At 36.4% G+C, this 21,233-nt stretch overlaps 1 protein-coding gene across 7 annotated transcripts in view; it reads left to right on the top strand.

Moving 5' to 3' along the window:
• The window catches only part of TJP1 (tight junction protein 1), a 158,106-nt gene extending 138,587 nt beyond the window's left edge, over window positions 1–19,519 (top strand). For 3 of the 7 annotated variants that reach the window (XM_021407092.1, XM_021407094.1, XM_021407096.1), the window contains 11 exons: window positions 583–683; window positions 1,855–2,208; window positions 2,617–2,868; window positions 3,677–4,582; window positions 4,918–5,012; window positions 5,515–5,739; window positions 10,628–10,803; window positions 11,496–11,937; window positions 13,322–13,539; window positions 14,530–14,673; window positions 17,947–19,519. In XM_021407092.1, the coding sequence (XP_021262767.1) occupies window positions 583–683; window positions 1,855–2,208; window positions 2,617–2,868; window positions 3,677–4,582; window positions 4,918–5,012; window positions 5,515–5,739; window positions 10,628–10,803; window positions 11,496–11,937; window positions 13,322–13,539; window positions 14,530–14,673; window positions 17,947–18,041 (3,008 nt within the window). In that variant the 3' untranslated portion in view covers window positions 18,042–19,519. The remainder of the gene's footprint in view (window positions 1–582; window positions 684–1,854; window positions 2,209–2,616; window positions 2,869–3,676; window positions 4,583–4,917; window positions 5,013–5,514; window positions 5,740–10,627; window positions 10,804–11,495; window positions 11,938–13,321; window positions 13,540–14,529; window positions 14,674–17,946) is intronic. The other 4 variants (XM_021407093.1, XM_021407091.1, XM_021407097.1 and 1 more) reach the window with 4 other exon arrangements.

The raw sequence follows: 21,233 nt of genomic DNA, 5'->3' as shown, positions 1-21,233 counted from the left end.
TGTTTTACATTAGCTGTTTGTCAGATTTTCCTTTTCTTCTTGGAATTCTTTCCTGCTCTTACTGTGACCTAATGCCTATCTACTGGTTGCTTCTGTCCTAGTTCACACAGGCTTGCTTATGACTCCAAAACTGGGAAGCTGACAGAATAAATGTACATGCTTCTACAAATATAGTTAAGTAGTTGTCAGCTTGTTGAGGCTTCCCCATCCAGATACTAACGGTTCCTTGGTGTGTGAATTGTTTATGCACACAACTGCACAAATGTAAAGTTACTTAAAACATCAAAATGACATTACAAAAACATCCGGTGGCATTGCAAGATGATCATCAGTTATAGTCGGACATGGAATAAATAGGAGGAGAATGTAAAAAAAACTTTTTAGTCTGACTAAACTAAAGCTTCACTTTACTGTTAACTCAGTCTTTGCAAACCCAAACCATGTCAGGCTTTCGGGTTGCTTTGAATACCAGTATTTAAATTAGTACTTAAATCTTACAACTTAGATTGTAGTACTGGTGGTACAGATTATTCTCAAAAATCTACAAAATTCGGAAGTCAAACTAACCTGCTGTACTTCTAGCTACCATTAACTTGAATTCAATGAATGAAGGATGGTATGGAGCTCTAAAAGAAGCAATTCAGCAACAACAGAACCAACTGGTGTGGGTTTCAGAAGGAAAGGTAAGAAATAACTGTATGGTTGTTTGAGGGATGAAGTGACAAAAATGTATCAGTTTACTAGGTTATTGATGTTGCAGATACAGGCGTGTACTTCCGGAATTGAATCTGTTTTCCTTTTTTCCTTATTATGATTTTAATGATCATTTGAAGATCTGAAATAGTAATGCTTCATGACTGTATGAACTACTTAAAACTGATTTGTCATTATATTAGTGTAGTTATTCTGCTAATGAGGGCTGTACGCTTGTCCATGTAGCAGTGCAGTAACAGGGGGAGCATTTGCCTGTTGACACCTCTTACTGAAGGATATATTATTGCTTTGCATGAAAAAGCATCTGGTGCTCACAAAGGCTTCAAACTTCAGTATGCTCTGCTGCTCTGTCAGTACTAGAGGTTGGGATTATCCTTGAAATTACTGTTTTTTTATATTAAAAGCAAGGAACATCTTCACATTCTTTCTGATTTTTTTTGCCTTCTCTCAATTTTGAGAACACAAATACAAAATATGAAAGTTAGAATCCTTCTCCCTGCTAAAGCTTCAGTTGCCTTCTCAAGCAACATGTTATACTATGTATGTTAGATGCATTCTATTGAGGAACTAACATCAAGAGGAATGCCAACTTCAAGTAAGCAAACAATGACTCTATTATCATTACATTTTTCTTAATATTTGGGCTGTTTATTTTTGCTCACACAGAACTCATTTCACCTTCTTAGATCAACCTCCAAGCTAGTGATTGCAGTATGAAGGCAATACTTCTAAGTATAGCCTTTTGTGTCCAGCAGTGTGGTTTCAATGGAAGCTATGTACTGTTCCATTCCTTGCAATAGCAGCCATCTGACACATTAGTACACAGATTTAAAGAGCTAGGCTGCAGAAAAGGCTCTTAAATATAAGATTAACATCTCCAATTGAAACCTAATTTCTCCTCCCCTGTGATATTCAGAATTGTGGAATTCTATCCTGCTGCTGGATTTTGAGCATTACCAGCATCTTAAAATACCGGACTTTCTGTTGTGGATCAGAACAAGATAGATGTTACATTACATGCTACATTGTGTTTATTCACTTCTTCACTAAAAATACATATTAGCTTTACATTGCATGAAGAAAAGCATACTTTGAAAGATATTTCAGTAAATGTGTACTCTTTAATTTTGTTTGACGCAGGCAGATGGTGCTACAAGTGATGACCTTGATTTACATGATGACCGCCTTTCTTACCTCTCAGCTCCTGGTAGTGAATATTCTATGTACAGTACAGACAGCAGGCATACATCAGACTATGAAGACACAGATACAGAAGGTGGTGCTTATACCGATCAAGAACTGGATGAAACTCTGAACGATGAGGTTGGAACTCCTCCTGAATCTGCTATTACACGTTCTTCTGAACCCGTTAGAGAGGATTCTTCTGGAATGCATCATGAAACTCAAACTTACACTGGTTACGCTTCTCAAGCTCAGCCACAGCCAAATCTTAGAATAGATTCATCAGGATTTAAAACTGCTGTTTCTCAGCCGGTAAGGAAATAATTTTATAAACCAACCACTGTGCATTTAGTTCAGGTAGCAATTTCTCTTGAACAAGAAATCTGTCCTTATAGTCTGCTTAGAAGGGTTACATGCATACAAGAATCTGTGAACAGCAATAATGTGTTGCAGTGAGTTGGAGAATCAGCTTGCACTACCCGTGTTAGTGTTTCAGATAGGAGGATTAAAGTACAATTCTAATTTGGTTTAATGTTTTTATTTTTTTTAGTGTTCAACATAATGAATTTCTGCAAGTGGTAGTGCATGATACTTTCAGTACATTTCATTCTGCATGTAGCTGAGTTGATCAACGCATCAATTTAAGTTACTTTTATATAAATCAAAAGTCATATGATGATTTGATAGCAGTGTATTTAAAATATTTTAAACACTTCACAGAAAGCAGAAGCATCACCTGCAGTCCCTTACCTTTCCCCGTCGCCTGAATCAAACCCTGCAACCTCATCAACCTCTGCAGTAAATGCTAATGTAAACCTAACTAATGTCAGACTAGAGGAGCCTACTGCTGCTCCTTACAACTCTTATCAACCACAAGCGGGCCCCTTAAGAACATCAAGTACTGAGGGAGCTCATGTAGTGCTAAGAGATCAAGAGCCATCATCCTTACCGCCGCATATAGATCCAGCAAAGGTACCTGTGCTGCACTGTTGCGCTGATTTCCTGCTATACATCAAGCTAGCACATGATTTTATTTTTCTTTTGCCATTATTTGGAGAATTCTTCTGGTTTTTTTCCCTTCTAGGAGATCATGCAGGTTACAAAACACAGTGCATCTAAATTGCTAAGCATCATCTAACATTTTGTGTGCATGGCTTCAAACTGTATACTTTTCACTTCTCAAAAAGATGACATTTTCATATAAAAGCTGCATTCTGTATTTTGATTTTACTTTACATGTGACCTTTTCAGCTTGTCAGTGCTCTGCTATTTGTTAATGAAAAATCTATTCTTTCATCTAGTTGATGAAAAGTCTATTCTCTCTCTAAAATGACAGAAGACTTTTTAATATATTTACCTATTGATTGTGAAGATACATCTGATTTATTAGGTAATTTTAAGTGCTTCCCCAGCAATGTTTGAAGTAAATTTATGTACAAATCTCTTTACTTGGCAAACAAACCTGTCTCACCCTCCCCCTGACCAAAAAAAAAAAAAAGCGGAGGGGAAGCAACATGCCACCACCAACAGAAGTCAAATGAGAGACTGTGACCTTTGGCTTTGAGTTTTAATCTGTGTGTATGTTCTTGCTCAAACATGTAACTGCAATGAATCTTTGAATCATCAAGCTCAGCTTCCTGTGATTGCGGACAACTGTATCAAATTATTCTACTTCTAAACAAAATTAAAACCAATATGAGAACTTAAGCTAATTTTGAATAAAACTTTGTTCTAATTACTCTTCATTTTAAATAAATTGAAACACCTCTCTATTTAACAGGTATACAGAAAGGATCCATATACTGGTGAAGAAGCATCCAGACAAAGCTATGTCTTAAAACAGCCAGCCATTAATCACCCAGTACAGAGACAGGAAAGAGACCCAAATCTGATCTATGAATCTCAGACTCAGTATGCAGAAAAACAACCAAGTAGGGAGTATGAACAGTCGACATATAGGTATGATTCTTCAAACTATGTAGATCAATTTTCTCGTGGGTATGACCCTCGACTACATTATGAAGATCGTGTGCCTCCCTATGAGGAGCACTGGTCATATTACGACGAAAAACAGCCCTACAATCAACCAAGAGCAGCTTATGAAAGCCAGCCTCCTAGAGATCTTGATTCCAGGCAAAATACAGAAGAGAGCACAGAACGCAGCTATTATCCAGCACAACCCCGATTTGAGGAACCACCTCCGATGAGCTACGATGGCAGACCTCGCTATGAGCATGCACCCAAAAACTTCAGCTTACCACAAGTGCGGTATGAAGATCAGCATCCTGTTGGCTATGACACACATACACATGGTAGATATAAACAAGAAGCTCAGCCATACCAGTCAGCCATATCTCGATCTCCTGAACCCAAGCAGTACTTTGATCCACATATGCGGGGCTATGAACAAGGTCCTCCTCAAGCTTACAATGCTAAAGCTGGACAGTTTGAGCCTTCTCATAGCACTTCAAGTGTTTCTCTTCCTCCTCCTGCTTCATCACAAACAAAACCAGAAGTTTTGCCTTCTAACAGTAAACCACTGCCTACACCGCCATCTCTAGCAGAGGAAGAGGAGGATCCAGCCATGAAACCACAGTCTGTGCGAAGTAGAGTTAAGATATTTGAAAGAAGAAGATCACCATCTCTGGAAAAATTGAAGGACCCCAGTGACACATCAGTTGTCAAAGTAAGTCATTTAAGTTTTGCATGTTTTTAATTTTTTTTTAATTCTTGTGTTTTACTGATGAGATTGAATTTGCTGGTAATAAAATACTGTCTTGGAAAGGGAACTCTACTGTTTGTGGAGTAGCCTATTAGCAACCTAACTGCAGTTTGTTTTAAGAGCTGAAGTTGACAACTAAGAAGGATCTTGCAGTGTTGAAGATGGCCTCATTCATTTTTACTCATCTTTCATACCGCTTTATTCTGAGGGAATAAAAAAGGGAGGGCTGTGTTAGTTTTCTACTCTAACATGCTGCATCTTTCCAGATGTTAGAAAATGTGCTGTGCTTCTCTTTACAGCCTCCAGAACTAGCACCGAAGCCTACCCTCACAGCTGTGAGCGGTCCAAAAACAACTTCTCAAAGCCAGTATGAACATGACAAAACAACTTACAGGTAGATGCACAACTGATAATCAAATTTAGCTTTCAGTACAAGGTTAGAGCATTCAGACAGTACATCTTAGTGATTCAAGCTGGAAACTGCGGAGTGGAGAGGAGGTGTCAATGTGATTTATGTCAGTAGTAAATCAAGAGGTAAAGCCAGATGATATGTATGTGATTACTGAGAAGGGGACAGGGATACAATGTGATTTTTTGGGCATTTTTAAGGAAGTAATTTCTAATAAGGAAAAAGGTGAGATGGAGGTGCTGGGTGTATTTGAGACAATTTGAAAGTGAGGCATAAGTGAAAAGGAGAGATGAAAGATAAGAATTTTCTTCATGTTACATCACAGCTGTCACATCTCAAGACTACATAGATTAGAGGTATTGCATGCAATTATGAGAATTATTTTAGTTGGCTTATTACTAGTTAGGTTAGGAAACAGAATTTTAGTTCTTGTAATTATCCTTGTTAAAACTGTGCAAAGTAACTGTGTGTTATTATTCTTGGTTAGGGCCCCAGAACCACAGAGACCTCAAGTGAAGCCACCTGAAGATATTGTGCGTTCGAATCATTATGATCCCGAAGAAGATGAAGAGTATTATCGCAAGCAGCTCTCGTACTTCGATCGCAGGAATTTTGAACATAAACCTTCTGCGCAGGTTCCTGCCAGCCATCATTCTGATTCCACTAAACCAATACATTCACAAAATCAGCTGAATTTCACCAATTATTCTAAGTAAGTTTTGGGGTTTTATTTTCTTTTAAATTTGAAAAAAGGAAGGGGAGGTATATAGGACTAAAAATGAAATTCTTTCACTGCAAACAGTTTCAAGAATTCATGGTACCTAACTGATATCTTATGTTTGCACAGTTCATTTCTCTGTGTAGATATGGTGTTAGTCTGCATCTTTTTTGTAAAAGATATGATTAGTTTTTGTAGGTTTCAGGACCTGTAACGTGCTACTTCTCTTGCTTACCACTTTTTAATGTAACTTGAAGTATTTCCATAGTCCAATGGTTAGATCTCAAATATTGTTCAAAGCAGAGGTTTTAGTTTATTGCAAGCTTTTATTCTTCAGATCCGCTTGTACACATTAGCTGTGTTTGACATTAGGAAACAGAGCCTTTTGGGAATTTTGTTGATGCCAGAATTTAATCTGTTCATGGAAACATCTGCTTCCTTTATTGTTCTACTTCCTTGACTTGGAACATTTTGATACAGAAATTGTGTGGAAGTTCATAGTACAAATTTAGCTCAGGTAGAGGGCTGGTTGTCTTGAAGAGTTTTTAAACAGATTTTATGAATTCTTTCTACAATTATTTAAATCTTCAAAATTTATTTACATTCAAACCATAATAATGTTTTTGTAGCTGTTCATGTGGAAAGCTATCTTGGCTTGATTAATGAAGGCTGGAAGTCAGGTGTCTTTTGAAGGCTTTGGTTGCACTCCTACTTGAAATCTGTACTATTGATATTCAGATCTTGCAGAAAGACTGGCAAGTTTAGCGTAAATGAGGTTTTTGTAGTAAAATAATAAATTAGCTTGCTAATTTATACTTTGTTTTATACTGTTGACTGTGTGTTCAAGCTGTCTTGTGTACTGATACACTGTTCTAGTGCTTGTCTTAAAGGATTTCAGTTGGGGCACCTGAATCCTGTAGCTATTTCTGTAAGATGGTCAATCATCTAGAATGTCTTTTTTTTTTTGGGGAACTGAAAATTTGGGAATCTTTAAAAAAAATCTTGGTAGATTTTAAAGGAATTGCTAGTTTTATTGCATTCAAGAAGTCTTCACATGGTAACAGTTTTATTTCACTTTTTTATATGCTCAGGAATTCATGTATATATTAATCTGTAAGCAGTTCTGATTCTCTGTCAAGCATGTTATGCTTCCTTTTTTTTTTTTTTGTCCTGCAACTTCTGACAGAAAGATGGGAGATCAGAGATCTCCAGGTTGGAATCCTGTGAGCACTCAGCAAATAATTGTAAAGACTATAGAATTCCTTAAACAGAGAATTTGTACATTTGTTACTCCCTGCGTTGTCAAACACAGGAGAGCATGAGCAATAAATGTTAACTGTTGTTTGCTGCAGAACACAAATGGTTGAGAGAAATGGTTCTGTTCTTCTACGTACTACTTTTGACTGTCATATTTCTATTTTTTGGCTGCTCAGTTGTGGGTTTTTCGTGAGTTAGAGGTTTGAGGGCTTGTACTTGAAGAAGAGTAACATCTAAATGCCACAGAGAAATGAATCAATACTGTTTTTAAGTGTGATACAGTTTCATGTGTCAGGGGACAAAAATGTGTAGAATTTTTCTTTAAAGGAGGAATGTAATCCATAAAAGAAATAGGAAGGCACGGGAAAGAAAATGCACCCAGGGTGGTCCTGTACAAATAGACAAAAGACTGAAATACTAGTGGTAGTAAGTGGAAATAAATGAGAACTACTCAACTTGACAGAACAGCCTCCAGAGGCATACTACAGAGTGCTTGTTTAGAAACATGCAACTATTGCTGACTGGAGAAAGCATTCGTCCTCAGGACTTTCCCCTTTAGCCAGTTTTCCCCTTTGGACCGTGGTTTTTCCTCATTATTCATCTGTTGTCTGTTTATACAATAACTTAGTGTATGAATTCTCCCTAAAAAGAACCACAAAAACAAAAACACAGGACTAATTTTGAATGGCAATACAAGAACTGTTGGTTATACCATTGCTTGTTTCTAGGTAATACAAATGATGTACGGTCCATATACTGTATTGTGGGTAGTGAAGACAGATTTTTTTTCTCATTAGCAGTATCTATGACTTTTTCAGTTTCAAATATGTTAAACATCAAGTTACGTAAAATTCTTTGTTGCTAAGTAAGTATATGCACTTTATTTAGGAAACTCGTGCCATTAATAAAGCTTCTTTGTAAGAGTAATTACTGTAAGCATGTTACGGTTGTCAGTAACGGTAGAATAAAGGGTAGTTTCTTCTCAGTTCTCAGAAAACTTCAAGAAAACAGAACTCATAAGTGGATGTGTTTCTGTGGCTCTAGTTGGAGCAACTGGAGAGCGCTGCCCCTGTGGCTGGGTAGTGGGTTTGTTCATATGTTGTTCCACGCGGTAGACCGAAAATCAGTGGTACAGTTCACCAGATTTTGTCTCTATGCTGGGACTTATAGGCTGTTTCACACTGGTTCATTTCTAATTAGAAATGGTGATTTTGTAACAAACAAAAAATAGGAAACAGCAGAGCTTTTATTACAGGAACTTCACTTATACACCTGAAAGTTGTAAGCAAGCGTTTTATTGTGCACCGATTTCATTACAAGGAAACTCTGAACAGTGCAGTTAGGATTTTGGCTGACCCTTAGTCAAGGAGTGTGTAACAGAAAGATGCACTTCATATCATACATAACTGCTGGCTCTTAGGCTCTCTTCATCTAAATGTACAGCTCTTCCACTTCTTTAAATTCCTCAGCTGGCAAGCATTTCCTGTAGGTGTGGAGAGTTGTTTGTCTGTTTTTCTCCCTCTGCTGGATGATAGCCTGGGAAGCAGTAATTTCAGGTGGGCAGAGGAAGGAGCTATGGCCTACCTGGAATGAAGACAGCAGTGTGCAAGTGTGCAGCCATAACTTCTGCTGTCATTTAAATGACTTTATATAAGTTCAGCGGGAACAGAAGCTTATACAACATCTCTAAACAATCTTTTCTGCAACATTGACTAACACTGACATACAGATGTTTAGCTCACAGAGCATCATGTTCATGTGGTCATCAAACAGACTTCCAAAAGCTGATCAGCCCTTTTCTTCGTTTCATGACATTTTCCTTCAAGGCATTAAGACAGTGGCTTTTGAAAATTATTAGCTATCATGAGCATATGGAAAGGGAAGTTGTGATGGAAAGCTATTCTAATGTAGAAATTGTTTAACTTAAAAGCAAGTTTGGTGTTAAAAAGGAGGGAAAGTCACTGGTATGTTTATGACTCTCCCTTTCTCTTCTCTAGTGTACATGAACAGTTGTTTTAACATACAACCGATTGTTGAACACACAAGGGGAAATGGCCTCAAGCTGCGCCAGGGGAGGTTTAGGTTGGATATCAGGAAAAACTTCTTTGCAGAAAGGGTTGTTAAGCACTGGAACAGGCTCCCCAGGGAAGTGGTTGAGTCACCATCCCTGAATGTGTTTAGAAACCGTTTGGATGTGGTGCTCAGGAGCGTGATTTAGTGGTGGGTTGTTAGGGTAGTATGGTTAGGTTGTGGTTGGACTTGATGATCTTGAAGGTCTTTTCCAACCTGAGCAATTCTATGATTCTATGAGAAGCATTTCAGAGTGTGGGCTCTGCTATTGGATGAGCCAATAGAGGCATTGAAATATGTGCTGTGCTGAGGGAATGTTCATATGATCTGCGGTACAGAACCAGAAACGTTCTGTGTTTAGACTGAAGAAAGAGGAATGAAAACTGGCCTATAAACAAGAGTCTGTTAGGGTTTTGGATTTAGTGTTTGTGTTTTCAATATGTCAACTAACTCTTCATTTATACAGATCTGAACAAATGGCTTTGCACAATCTCATTCTTACTTCCATTATCTGCTGATTTGAAACATGACTACTTAATTCACTGACAAAATCTCACATTGCAGTAGGGGATCATTGTACATACGCATTCAGAAAAATTATTGTCAACATCACTGCTAAAAACAGTTTTTGCTAAAACAGCCTTGTCTTATGAGAAGTGCAAGGACTAATGTAAAGCATGTAGAAATAATATGCTTAAGATAGAATGACTATTTTTCTTTCATTCTTCTATTGCTGTTTGCTTTGCCATCACCTAGATTTCTTGGCTCTTACACTAGCTATGACTACTTGAAAAGGAACATCAAGTGGTAAGACTTGTTGATGTGAGGATGTTTTCAGGTGTCCTCTCACTGTTACATTTCATCACAGGCATTATGTGCACTTTAAAATTTAAGCACATTAATTCTGAAAATTATTACTATCAATTGAAGTCCAAAATTACAGATATTTGTGAAATTAATCATTTACTGAAAGAAGTTTTTTTGAGGAATATTTCTAGTGTGAAGAAGAAATATTTTAAAAATGAGATTTTTAAAGTTATTTACAATATGCACATAAAGCTAGTGAAGCTTAAGCTGATTGCATTTCCAATTAAGATGGCATTGTTCAAATTCTGGGTGTATTTAGAGAAGTTATACTAAAACCCACCTGCTTTCTGGCTGTTTTCCAAAAACAACCTATCAACCCCTTGAGAAGAGGATTTATATTCTTACTTTGAAGATGCACTAAACTGGAAAGCACATTTTTTATTGAAAATACCCCTAAATGAAATTGAAAAATGAAGATCTGTAGGTCATTGTACAAATACACCTGAAATGTCATCTGCCTTTTGTTTGCCATGGTTTGTGTTACTAATCTTCTTAAGGTTCAGTGTTGTCTTGAATTATCTTGTGCTTATTAATGAATGTTTTTATACTTGAGGAGAGATATTTAAGAAAAAGTGCTTTAATATTTATAGGAAAAGATGGAAATCATGTGGTCATAGGAGAAAAATACAGCAGAAGCTCAGAGCCTTGAGGAAACAAGACAGTCTTTTTTTTCCATTCATTTCAACAGGGGGAAGCCAACTGATGCTGAATCAATGGATAGATCTGTTGGTGACAAGCGCTATGAGCCAGTCCCTCAAGTTACAACTCCTCCTCCTGCTCCTTCAGTACAGTATACACAACCTCAGTCAATTAATAGTCCTGTCCTGTCCCTCCCAGCACATCACAAGCCTGCACTTTCTGAAGGTGAGCAGTTAGGAAGCTAACTTGTCTCATGTGGTACAGGTATAATATGTCAGATTTTTCTGTGAATGCTTCAGCACGTCTAAGCTGGTAGCTGTGTTTCTCTTCAACTGATATTTTGAGTAATTATTAATAGTTCTTACTGTATTGAGGTTGAGTTTTGAGAAGTGATTGAGGATCTTGTCTGAAACTTTAACTTTCAGGTATCATTAGTCACTAGAATTCTTTTTACTCCCAAATTGAGTGGTCTCAGAAAAGATGAAATAAAACTTTCAGTATTTAGATGTTCTTTATGCTTTTGGATGAGAATTCTTCAGGCATGAGTAATAGTTGTAGGCTTCTAAAAACAGAAGTTGTCTTTTCCACATCCTTCAGAAGAATGCCCAGTCCAGCTGAATTTTGCAGTTCTTTGCAAGTGCATAATGATATTTTAATACCTGTTTTCAATTTTTCAAAGTACAAATTAGTCTAACCTTATTGAGAGTTTATACCACTGTATCTAACATGTCACTATTTAGTGACACAATAAATAATTTGTGAGAATGAAGTATAATAGAACAGATGATCTAAGAGAGCTGAACCTATAAATAGGTATTTTATATAGTATGTAAAAAAAAAAAAGACTAAATGCACCTACTGTGTGTTACTAGAAATTTCTGATAATTTTTGTTGAATTCTGCTGTGTTTATTTGCAGTTAACTCCGTGTCTGACCCTCCTCCACCTCAGAATAAGCCAGCAATTTTCAGATCCTCTAGAGAGGACACTGTGCAGTCCACTTTTTATCCTCAGAAAAGCTTCCCTGACAAAGGTCCTGTTAATGGAACTGAACAGGTTCAGAAAACAGTCACTCCTTCTTACAACCGCTTTACAACAAAACCTTACACTAGTGCTGCAAGGCCCTTTGAGCGCAAGTTTGAAAGTCCTAAATTTAACCATAATCTCTTGCCAAATGAAGCTCAACATAAACCAGAGTTGCCATCAAAATCTCCAAATTCTCCTCAACCAATTTTGAAAGCACACAGCTCATCACAGCCTCCTGAGTTCGACAGTGGAATGGATACCTTCACTGTACAGGTCGACAAGCCTAAATATCAACCAAATAATGTAAATGCTGTGCCTAAAGCCATTCCTGTAAGGTAAGCTTCTTGGTTTTTCTCTGCTGTAGTATCTCTTTAGGAGCTAATCTGTGAAACTATATAGCTTACTTTTGATGTACTTCCATCTTCTGTTGATGTCAGTCCACAAGCAAAGATAGCTTAAAGATTGATTCTGCAATTGTACAGTTGTGCAAAAGAGCGCTGAAGAGCACTTAGATTCTTAACGTATGTCTGATGTCCCCATGTCATTTTGCGTCATCACTACAAGATGACATGGCTTTTATTTTCCATTTCTCATAATATAATTATAAATATTCTTGTAGATGATAATGATTTATCCTTATTTGTTTCTAAAAGATAAATTTCATTCCTAAGAATAGCTGTCACAACAACTTGTATTCTCTCTATGTGCTTATAGAAAGTTCATACTATGTTTGTATAAAAGATATTTCAAAAGTAGTCATAAAAAGAGAAAGTCACTTCATCAGTTTTTTCTTTTTTATGAGACCAAATAATAACTGCTTAAAAGCAACTTGCATTTTCCCAACGCACTTAAGCTATAAGAATTATGTCACCAGTAAATGACAGCATTCTAATCTTAAACTTTGCTGACTTACAAGATTTTTTGTTAACCTTTTCAGAATGGTATTTTATTATTCGGATTTTAAAGTTAGTAATGAATAAATCTTACTTAATCTTGCTTGCTTTTTCAGTAACTCAGAAACTGAATAGAAGAATAAATCCTATTTGCTCTTAATCTTGGGAATGTTTTGATGCTGTACAGTTGCAAGCTGCAGAAATCTTGGAATTATTGTCGTGTTTGAGTGGAATACTTTAGAAATCAAAATCTACTCTAACCATCTGATAACATTCTGTACCTTTTTATTTATATCTTTTCAATCTGGAGATGTGTGTCTTTTTAAGGGTTTTGTTTGCAGCTGTTAAGTTTCTCCTTTGTTAAAGCTTGAAATGAAAGGCTCAGTGGGGATAGAATAAGCAATATTACTTGTTATGGTATTAAAATCATAATGGAATTTTGGGAAGGAAAAGAAATCTTTGGATGTCTAATACATTTGGTTTTCACTTAGTTGAAGTGTGCAACAAGGAACAAGCTGTTTCAGTATAATTTCAGAGGTGGACACTTGAAAACAGAAGTTCCAAGCGGTCCAAAATCTTGCTCTGACTGCTCTCTAAACATGTTCAGAGTTTATGTGCATTGACTTTGGTTTTATTCTGATGAAAATGTCCTTTTCTCGTGGCAGAACTTGAAGTACTTGCATCTTAGTTGTCCCACATAATCGAGTGACAAAATTAACATGTCCTGAAATCAGTGCTTGCTAGCTAGTAGTAGGCTGTGCACTAGCAAAATAAGGGAAGAAGATAGTGATGAAACTGCTAGGCTTCATCTCTGTTTTGTATTCAGCCCTTCAGCACTAGAGGATGAGGAGGAGGAAGACGGACACACTGTTGTAGCCACAGCAAGAGGTGTATTCAACAGCAATGGTGGTGTACTGAGCTCCATAGAGACTGGAGTTAGTATTATTATACCACAAGGAGCCATTCCAGAGGGAATAGAGCAAGAAATATATTTTAAAGTCTGCAGAGACAACAGTATACTTCCACCTTTGGACAAAGAGAAAGGTAAGAGCTGGCCCTATGTATTGTGCTGTTACTTAATATTACTATTTTCTAACAGCAGCAAAATGAGCTATAAAAATATATTCATATGCTTCCAATGTATTTTATTTCTGTCTGGAGGTACAGAGTATACATCTCAGAAACAAGAATTAAAAAAAAATATTCTGCCCAGTATTGAAAATTTCAACCAAGATAGAGGCTCTAAATCATAACTTGAGTACATGTAGAGTTGAATATAGTTTTAAAGCTTTTTATCAAGTTCACTAAAGCATTGTTCTAAATTCCTTTTTCAAGAACCTTTGAAAAATTCAGATTGCCTATGACAGTACATTCCTGACTACAGCTTATTAATGCAAGTTGAGTAGTGGTGTTAGTGGAGTGATTTTTTTTCCTAGTAGTCTCTTTCACACCATTACTTCAGTGTTCGTGCAGCTTCTGACTTACCAGATTCCTAATTTCCTCAAGTCAAGAAACCAAAAATTTAACTCTGTAATTAAAGCATTACTTACAAAGATTCAGAGTAACTGCAGATTATAAGTCAAACGTAATGTATTCCTCAACGGAATAATCCTATATTACCATCAGAATTTTAAGCTAAAAATACACCTGCACATTTGTATATTCTGCCTTTTACCTGTTGGGATAAGAAGTTATAAGATTTTGAGCTGCAGGAGGCTTGATTCAGCCCAGTGTGCCTTAAATCCATGCAGGTAGAACACCACCAGCCACAGCAGAAGTACGAACAAGGCTGCTTGCTGATGTGGGCACTTGTTTCTTGTGTCGCAGATTTTGAGATTGTAATGTGCACCACCGGGAAGACATGTCTTGTCTCTGAAAGAGACAGAGGAACAATTCTGTGAAGCGCTGTTCTTTACTGACAGTTCAAAATGTTTTTTTCTCCAAAATGGAGTTGAATATCTCTGCAATGTAGTTATGTAATAATCTGAACCTATCTTGAGAACCGTGGCTAACAATTTTTTCTCTTAACTGTAGGTGAAACACTTCTTAGCCCCTTGGTAATGTGTGGGCCTCATGGACTAAAATTCCTGAAGCCAGTGGAGCTGCGCCTGCCACACTGTGCGTCTATGACCCCTGATGGTTGGTCTTTTGCTCTAAAATCCTCTGACTCCTCGTCGGGTATGCTGTCCTCCCTCTGTCCTTTTGGGGCTTTTGGGTGCTATCGTATAATTTAAGTTAATTTGGCTAAAGATGATGTGTAATATAAAGAACTTGATCATTGTATTTGTGTCAAACTCTCTCATTTCACTTTCATTACAAATGTCTTTCTTACATTTATTCATGGTGCAAATTCATAGCTAAAGCCATGATTGACAGCAGAAAAACAGAGTAATATATTTAGTCTCTTAAATATAATCGTATTTTTCTATTCTGTCTTTTCTTGAGGACTGCTACAGCTGAATACACTTGAAATGATAATCGCACTAAAATTGAGAGGAAATGATTATGTACCTCTGATTGGCCTTTGTAACATAACTGGTGTTTGTCTGTTGCTTAATTAACCATATAGGACTCTGGCAAATCTTAACAATCTGCATGCTCTTAAATCATGATTTAACGCTTGTTAACTGTTTCCATGTGTGCAAGTTGATGCTAACAATTGGGTCATTTAAGAAAACTATAGTGTTTCAGTAAAAGCATTTACAGTTCATTTCAATGTAGCTGGGTTTTCCACAAGACTTTTCTTGCTTGCTTCTGCCTATTTTTCCTCTACCGCCTTTTACCCAGAAGTTTCTGGTTGATAGTAACAGTTGCAACTAGGTTGCAATTCTATTTACCTGTTCATTTTACCTCACTGTGACTTTCTGGGAGCAGGGGGAAAATGTATTGGCTGAAATTGTCAATGAGAAGCCTATGTTAGAATTCTGGGCAAACTTCAAGCATTTCAAGCAATTTCATGAAATGGCTGTGAGGTTACAGAGACATAAAAATATAAAATCAAAACAGGAAGTTTGCACATTTTGGGGGAATAAGTCTTAAGGTTTTATTCAGCTACCTTCAAAAACCGGTGGGAGGTATAAGCCATTAATGTGTACGTATGACCTAAGCAATGACTGAACAATGTACTTCTGTATACGCTATTTTAGCCACCATGTATGCATATCCTCTGTCACTAATGTATCTATCACTGTCAACACCAAAGCACTGATGCTTTGAAAATGTAAAGCATCAATCTCCTTGATGGTGATTCAGTAACTTAGAGGTATTAAAGGCAATAATTTTTAGTTGTTTTTATAAGCTATTATATGCATGGATTGCATGCATCTATTTAACAATGTGTATACATGGCAGTGTTAAAACACAGATGCATAAATGATAAGGTCCTGAAAGGTAAAACTACATACAAAGATGACACAACACTTTTGTAACTAGTAGCACCTGTTCATGAACTTACTTGAAGTGAAGGGAGAGAATTCAAACGATCTAAACAATAACTGAGTCGGAGACATTTTTCTCCCTTTCCAAAGTGGTGTGTGTGCGTGCGCGCATGAGTGTGGGAGCAAGAGCGTGTATATTAAACACTAACACTTTCTGTATTGTAAATATTACACCACATTCTGTTAATCTGAAATGGGATGTATATCATAACATTGCTCTTTTGAGACAAACTTTAAAATTAGGCAATTCTGTCTTATGATATGTAAGTAGACCATACTGTGTCTTAAATAAATTATTGTTTTCTCTCTTTTTAAAATAGTTGCTTATGGGACTCTGATTTTTCAGGTGGCTTTATAATAACAGTTAATAGAATTCTGGGGTTTCCCTCTCTTCAGTTGTCTGCTCTGCCTCATCTTTTCTGAACGTATCCATGTTCTGTCCTAAAAATGACTTTCATTTGCACTTATTAACATCCTTTCTGCTACACTTAAGCCTCGTATATTGTTATTTTACTGGTAAACACTTTAAAACACTTCAATGATTCTGGTATTAAAAAAGAAATAAACAAGAAGAAAGGTTTTATGGCCACAGGTATTTTAATATAGTAGTACAAAATAGTGAAGGATCGTTGTTTCAAAGTAGACTTACGTAATTATGGGACAAACATTTTCAGCAGCTAGAGGTTGCACTGGCTACAGTCTAATCCTTACTGTATATTTCAGAGGAAAGGCTGGAGAATGTCTGCTATTGTGTCTTGTGGGCAAGAGTAGGACCTGGTCCTCCTACAGTCCTGCTTTACCTTTCTACTAACATAATCAATCTTGTGAGTTTTGAGATTAAGTGGAACTTCCTGCATCTATAAAAAGAAAAATTCTCCAGCATTATTAAGCTTCTTAACTGAAATAAGTAATTTTGGCTGGCAGCAGTAAACTTGTTTGTATTCTCCAACTATACACATGCCACTCGTACTTCTTTGTCCCTACATCAGATGTTGCCATCACTCAGTGCATTGTGTACTTCATTTTGTTCTCATGAGTTGAAGAAAATTATGTGGAATGACATCACTCATTCAGTGTAGAAGTCCATGGTGTGTGCAGCCTATGTGACTGGGTTCTCTTAACGTGTTGCACATTTCTATAGAAAGAGCTGCTTTGAGCCATTTAAAGTCATTTATCTGGAAGGAATAGGAAAATGTTAGTGCATTTTTTCTCTTTTCTGCCATAATGGGATGATAATGCTTTTTCTATAGCAGTAGCTTTTAGAGATGGCTTTAGATTAAAGGAAAAACAAATCCTCCAGTCGAAGGAGACAGTTGAGTATGCAGATGGAATTTAGCCTTTGACTGCTGAGATGGCAGCTGATGATGCTTGCTTGTAAAACAATATTACACTGGACCTTTGACCATGAGTTATGTTCTGTTGTAAAAAAATTTTAAGTATGTACCAGCAAACTGGAATATTTCCAGAATGTCAGTATTTCAGACTTCAAAATAATATACTGACTGTAGCTGCAAAATAATAATTTCTATCCTGTCTACAATAATTTGCATAATAGAAAAGTAAATCTACCAATATATCAGTGCTTCGTTAAAACATTACTTCTGCTTTGACTCATTTGTGCTCAGAATTATTCCAAAGATTTCAAATGCATCCTAGCCATAGTTGCTTTTAAAATCTCCTAATTTCTTTGACAGCTTAGGGAAGAGCCAGTGAATGCTTCATTCGCTGTTAACGCTTCTGAAATGAAAAGCACTATGTTGGTGCTGCAGAGTACCATGACTTGTATTTAACATTTCCAGAATATCATACCATCTGTTTAGAACAACTGATCTATTCTGTATTATAGGCAAATGAGTTGAAAGATTTTGTTAATAATGTGCCAGCTGCAGGCTTAAAAAAAAAAAGACATGTTGATTCAGAACCTAAAAGTTCCTATCCAAAAGCTTGGTTGTGTCAAGTTGTACACTGTTTGACAGCAGATACTAAACACCAGCATTGTGTTTTCCTCCCACAGGTGACCCCAAAACCTGGCAGAACAAGTCTCTTCCTGGAGATCCAAACTATCTTGTTGGAGCAAACTGTGTCTCAGTCCTAATTGACCACTTCTAAATATTAAATTAGCTGACTCAAGTAAATAATGTGAAACTGAGATGGACCTTACATATAAACTGAACCACTCTATCAAGTATTAACTGTTCTATAAGTGATAATGGATCTTAGTGTTTAAGCATCTTGCTTTAACTAACAATGGTTTAGCAAGTACACTCTTTGAACCATGGTCACAATACATGCCACAAGCAGGGAGTGTACTGTGGGAACAAGGTAGGGTTCTTGCAGGTTCTGTATGCTTTGGTTTGTTGGGTGTTATTTTGTGTTAATTTTTTGTTGTTGTTTTAAAGGACACTACTTAATATTTCATCGTTTAAAAACAAAGTACCAATGGGATTATATTCAAAGGAACTGAATTTGGTTCATGCTCCACTGGCAAACACAGAATTTGGCCTACATTTTTTTAATACTATGTATTTTCTAATTCACAAGAGTACATTTTGGTCTCTAGTTTTTAAATGACTTTCAGTGTATGTGTCCAATGAAATGGCAATCAACTTTGGGTAGCACAGTTTAGATGTTTTCCTCTGCTGAGAGGCTAATACAAACACAACTACTTACTCTATGTGGAAACATTGTCATGAGAACAGGGGGGAGGGGGAAAAGCATGTGGGATGACTATGGTTCAGTTGCCTCTGTGGATTTGTAAATTAACCACATTATTACAAACCTATTAACCAGCAGGGATGCCTTACCCTCATGTTTTTAATAGTCTTAGCTCTCATAGTTCTCTGTATTATTAAGTTTGTATGGCTTTTGTGCTTACCTAGATAATATATCATGAGAGACTGGAGAGAGAGGAACAAAAAAAAAAATTGTGAATTTGGTTTAGAGAATGAGTACTGTTTGTGTTCATCAGCCAGAAGAGAACCGGAGGAAAATGATGGTATGTTTTCTGCTATGCATTTGAAAATTTATAGATGTTATAGACCGCTTGTATATAATGCGTGCATACCACTTTTGTTCTTGGTTTGTAAATTAACTTTTATAAGCTTTACCTTTTTATATATATAAATATATATAAAAACAAACAAAGTTTCTTAAGGATATCTTTGTATTCTCATACCTTTTGAGCCTTGAACTTTGACATCTGCAGCAATAAAGCAGCATTTCTACAATATACAAACAAGGACATTTTTTAAAAAATGCACAAAGTTGTTACCTTTTTAAGTGCTGCATTTAAAGAATATAAGTCGGAATTCTCTACTTTGATTAAAATCTTGAAAAGTATCCCTACTGTAATTTGTCATAAGGATGCTGTACTATGTGCCCTGAAATGTATTTTTTTACTAATAGACGATTTATTACGGCACATCGGCACTACTACTGTTTAGATAATATACCACTGCATTCTGTTAATGAGTTATTAGCTATTCAGGTGTGGCTGATTTTTTTCTCTGCAGTTATTAAAATTACACATTTCTAAATATACAGAATAAAACTGTTTTTAAAATAATAAAGGAGATTCTAGTACCTTATTGTTTCTGAAATGCATTTATGTGAACACAAATCAATTTTGATTTTCTGCATAAGTAAATAACTGGATTCTGTCATAAGTTGTAGTGGTAGACAACAGGGTTCCTGAGAGCTCCTTTCTTGGATACGGACATTGTTTGCTAGCGTGGATCCACTCAAAATGCTCAACACAAGAAGAAATGGTAGATTTGCCCCTGGAGTCAATATCTTGATTATTGCTAGTTTGTTTCTTATACCTATTCCTCCAAATACTCAGCAGTGTTCCAGCATGTCCATGTGCACATAATCTAGGTGTAAAATATTTGATCTACTCCTGTAGATTCTCATTATGAGGCCTATCTGAAGTACTCAGTGATGAAGTAGTAAGCTAATCTTATCCTGTAAGAAGAAGTTAAGTTCCAGGAGCGATTTGAAATAATGCTTAAAAACAATGCATAGCCATTTTCTTTCTGTACTTCCACTAGAAGTTTTGTCTTTCTGACATGACTTATTCCAGAAGATGCATTCAGTGCTGTTACTCCTACTACTCTTACCATCACTCACTTATCTCTACTCTAGGAGCAGGGAGGCAACTTGAATAGCGAAGTATCTGTTCATGTCAGTATAACATTTTTCATTTGTGTCAGTGACAGTATATACTGGGGTATCATTTCTTAAATTCACAGAAAGAAAGTTTCCAAAACAGTATACACAGTTTCTTAGAGAGAGTTATAATGCTAAAATTTCACAGTGCTCTTCTGTAGTTCATAGCTTAGCGAGAAGTATGTGAAACACTACAAAAGGAGTCAACCAGAGCACACTAGGAATGCTGGAGTTATGCTGTATGGACTACTTGTAATAGTGATGTGTGTGCCTTCAGCATCCTGAGTCTAGCTTACTACAAGTTATAACTGTCCTGAGTTGCTTTTACAGTAGTGATCCAGATAATATCTTTCTGTTTTTCTTTTGAATAAATGTACAGCCATGGTTTTCTGTCAAAATGAAGGAAAAAAATGGTGGCGTGGTTTGATCTGCAGTAGTTGAAATGAGAGTTTGCTGTTGTAAAATATGGCAATTCTGTATTGCTAATCCAATTTTCAATTGGATTGTCTTCGTCTACCACTGGCAAATGTGGTAAGAATATTTGCATAAGTGGCTAATGTAAACTATACACACATTTTCCTTGTCTTTAAAACCTAATACTTTAAAGTTAAAACATGACCATTATTGATCCATTTTCTAAAACACTTTCTTACTTCAAAAACATTGGTATTTTAAAATATCTGTCCTTGCAAGAGATTACATTCTCTACGTGTTTTATAAAGGGTAGGCTCTGCAGGAGGTAAGTTCACATGTGACATTTACAATAGTTCTCTATTCTTTATTTATCATGAACTTCAAAAACTGTCTCCTACATGCCTTGACTGTGTACCAACAAGCTGCAGCCCTGCAAATTGTACAGAAGCTTAAATACTATAGATCTCCAGTCATGCTTGTTTCTAAACAAATGGCTTTAGTGGTGACAACATAAGATGTCTTATGGATACAATTCTGGTGTATGGCTTAGTTTCTTGGTATTTAAAAAGGAAAGTGTGTGTGTGTGTGTATATATATGTTAGGAAAGTAGTAATTAGAATTTGTTCAGACATACACAAGTAGTTGTAAATGTACCTTTTGTCTTCCTTCCATCTTTGCTTAGGTGGAGCAGATCAGCAAGGTTTAGTGTCTGACAGAAGA

The sequence above is a fragment of the Numida meleagris genome, chromosome 9, assembly GCF_002078875.1.
Source record: "Numida meleagris isolate 19003 breed g44 Domestic line chromosome 9, NumMel1.0, whole genome shotgun sequence".
Taxonomy (NCBI): domain Eukaryota; kingdom Metazoa; phylum Chordata; class Aves; order Galliformes; family Numididae; genus Numida; species Numida meleagris.
Note: the sequence above shows the minus strand (reverse complement) of the source record. Positions and strands in the feature narration are given on the sequence as shown.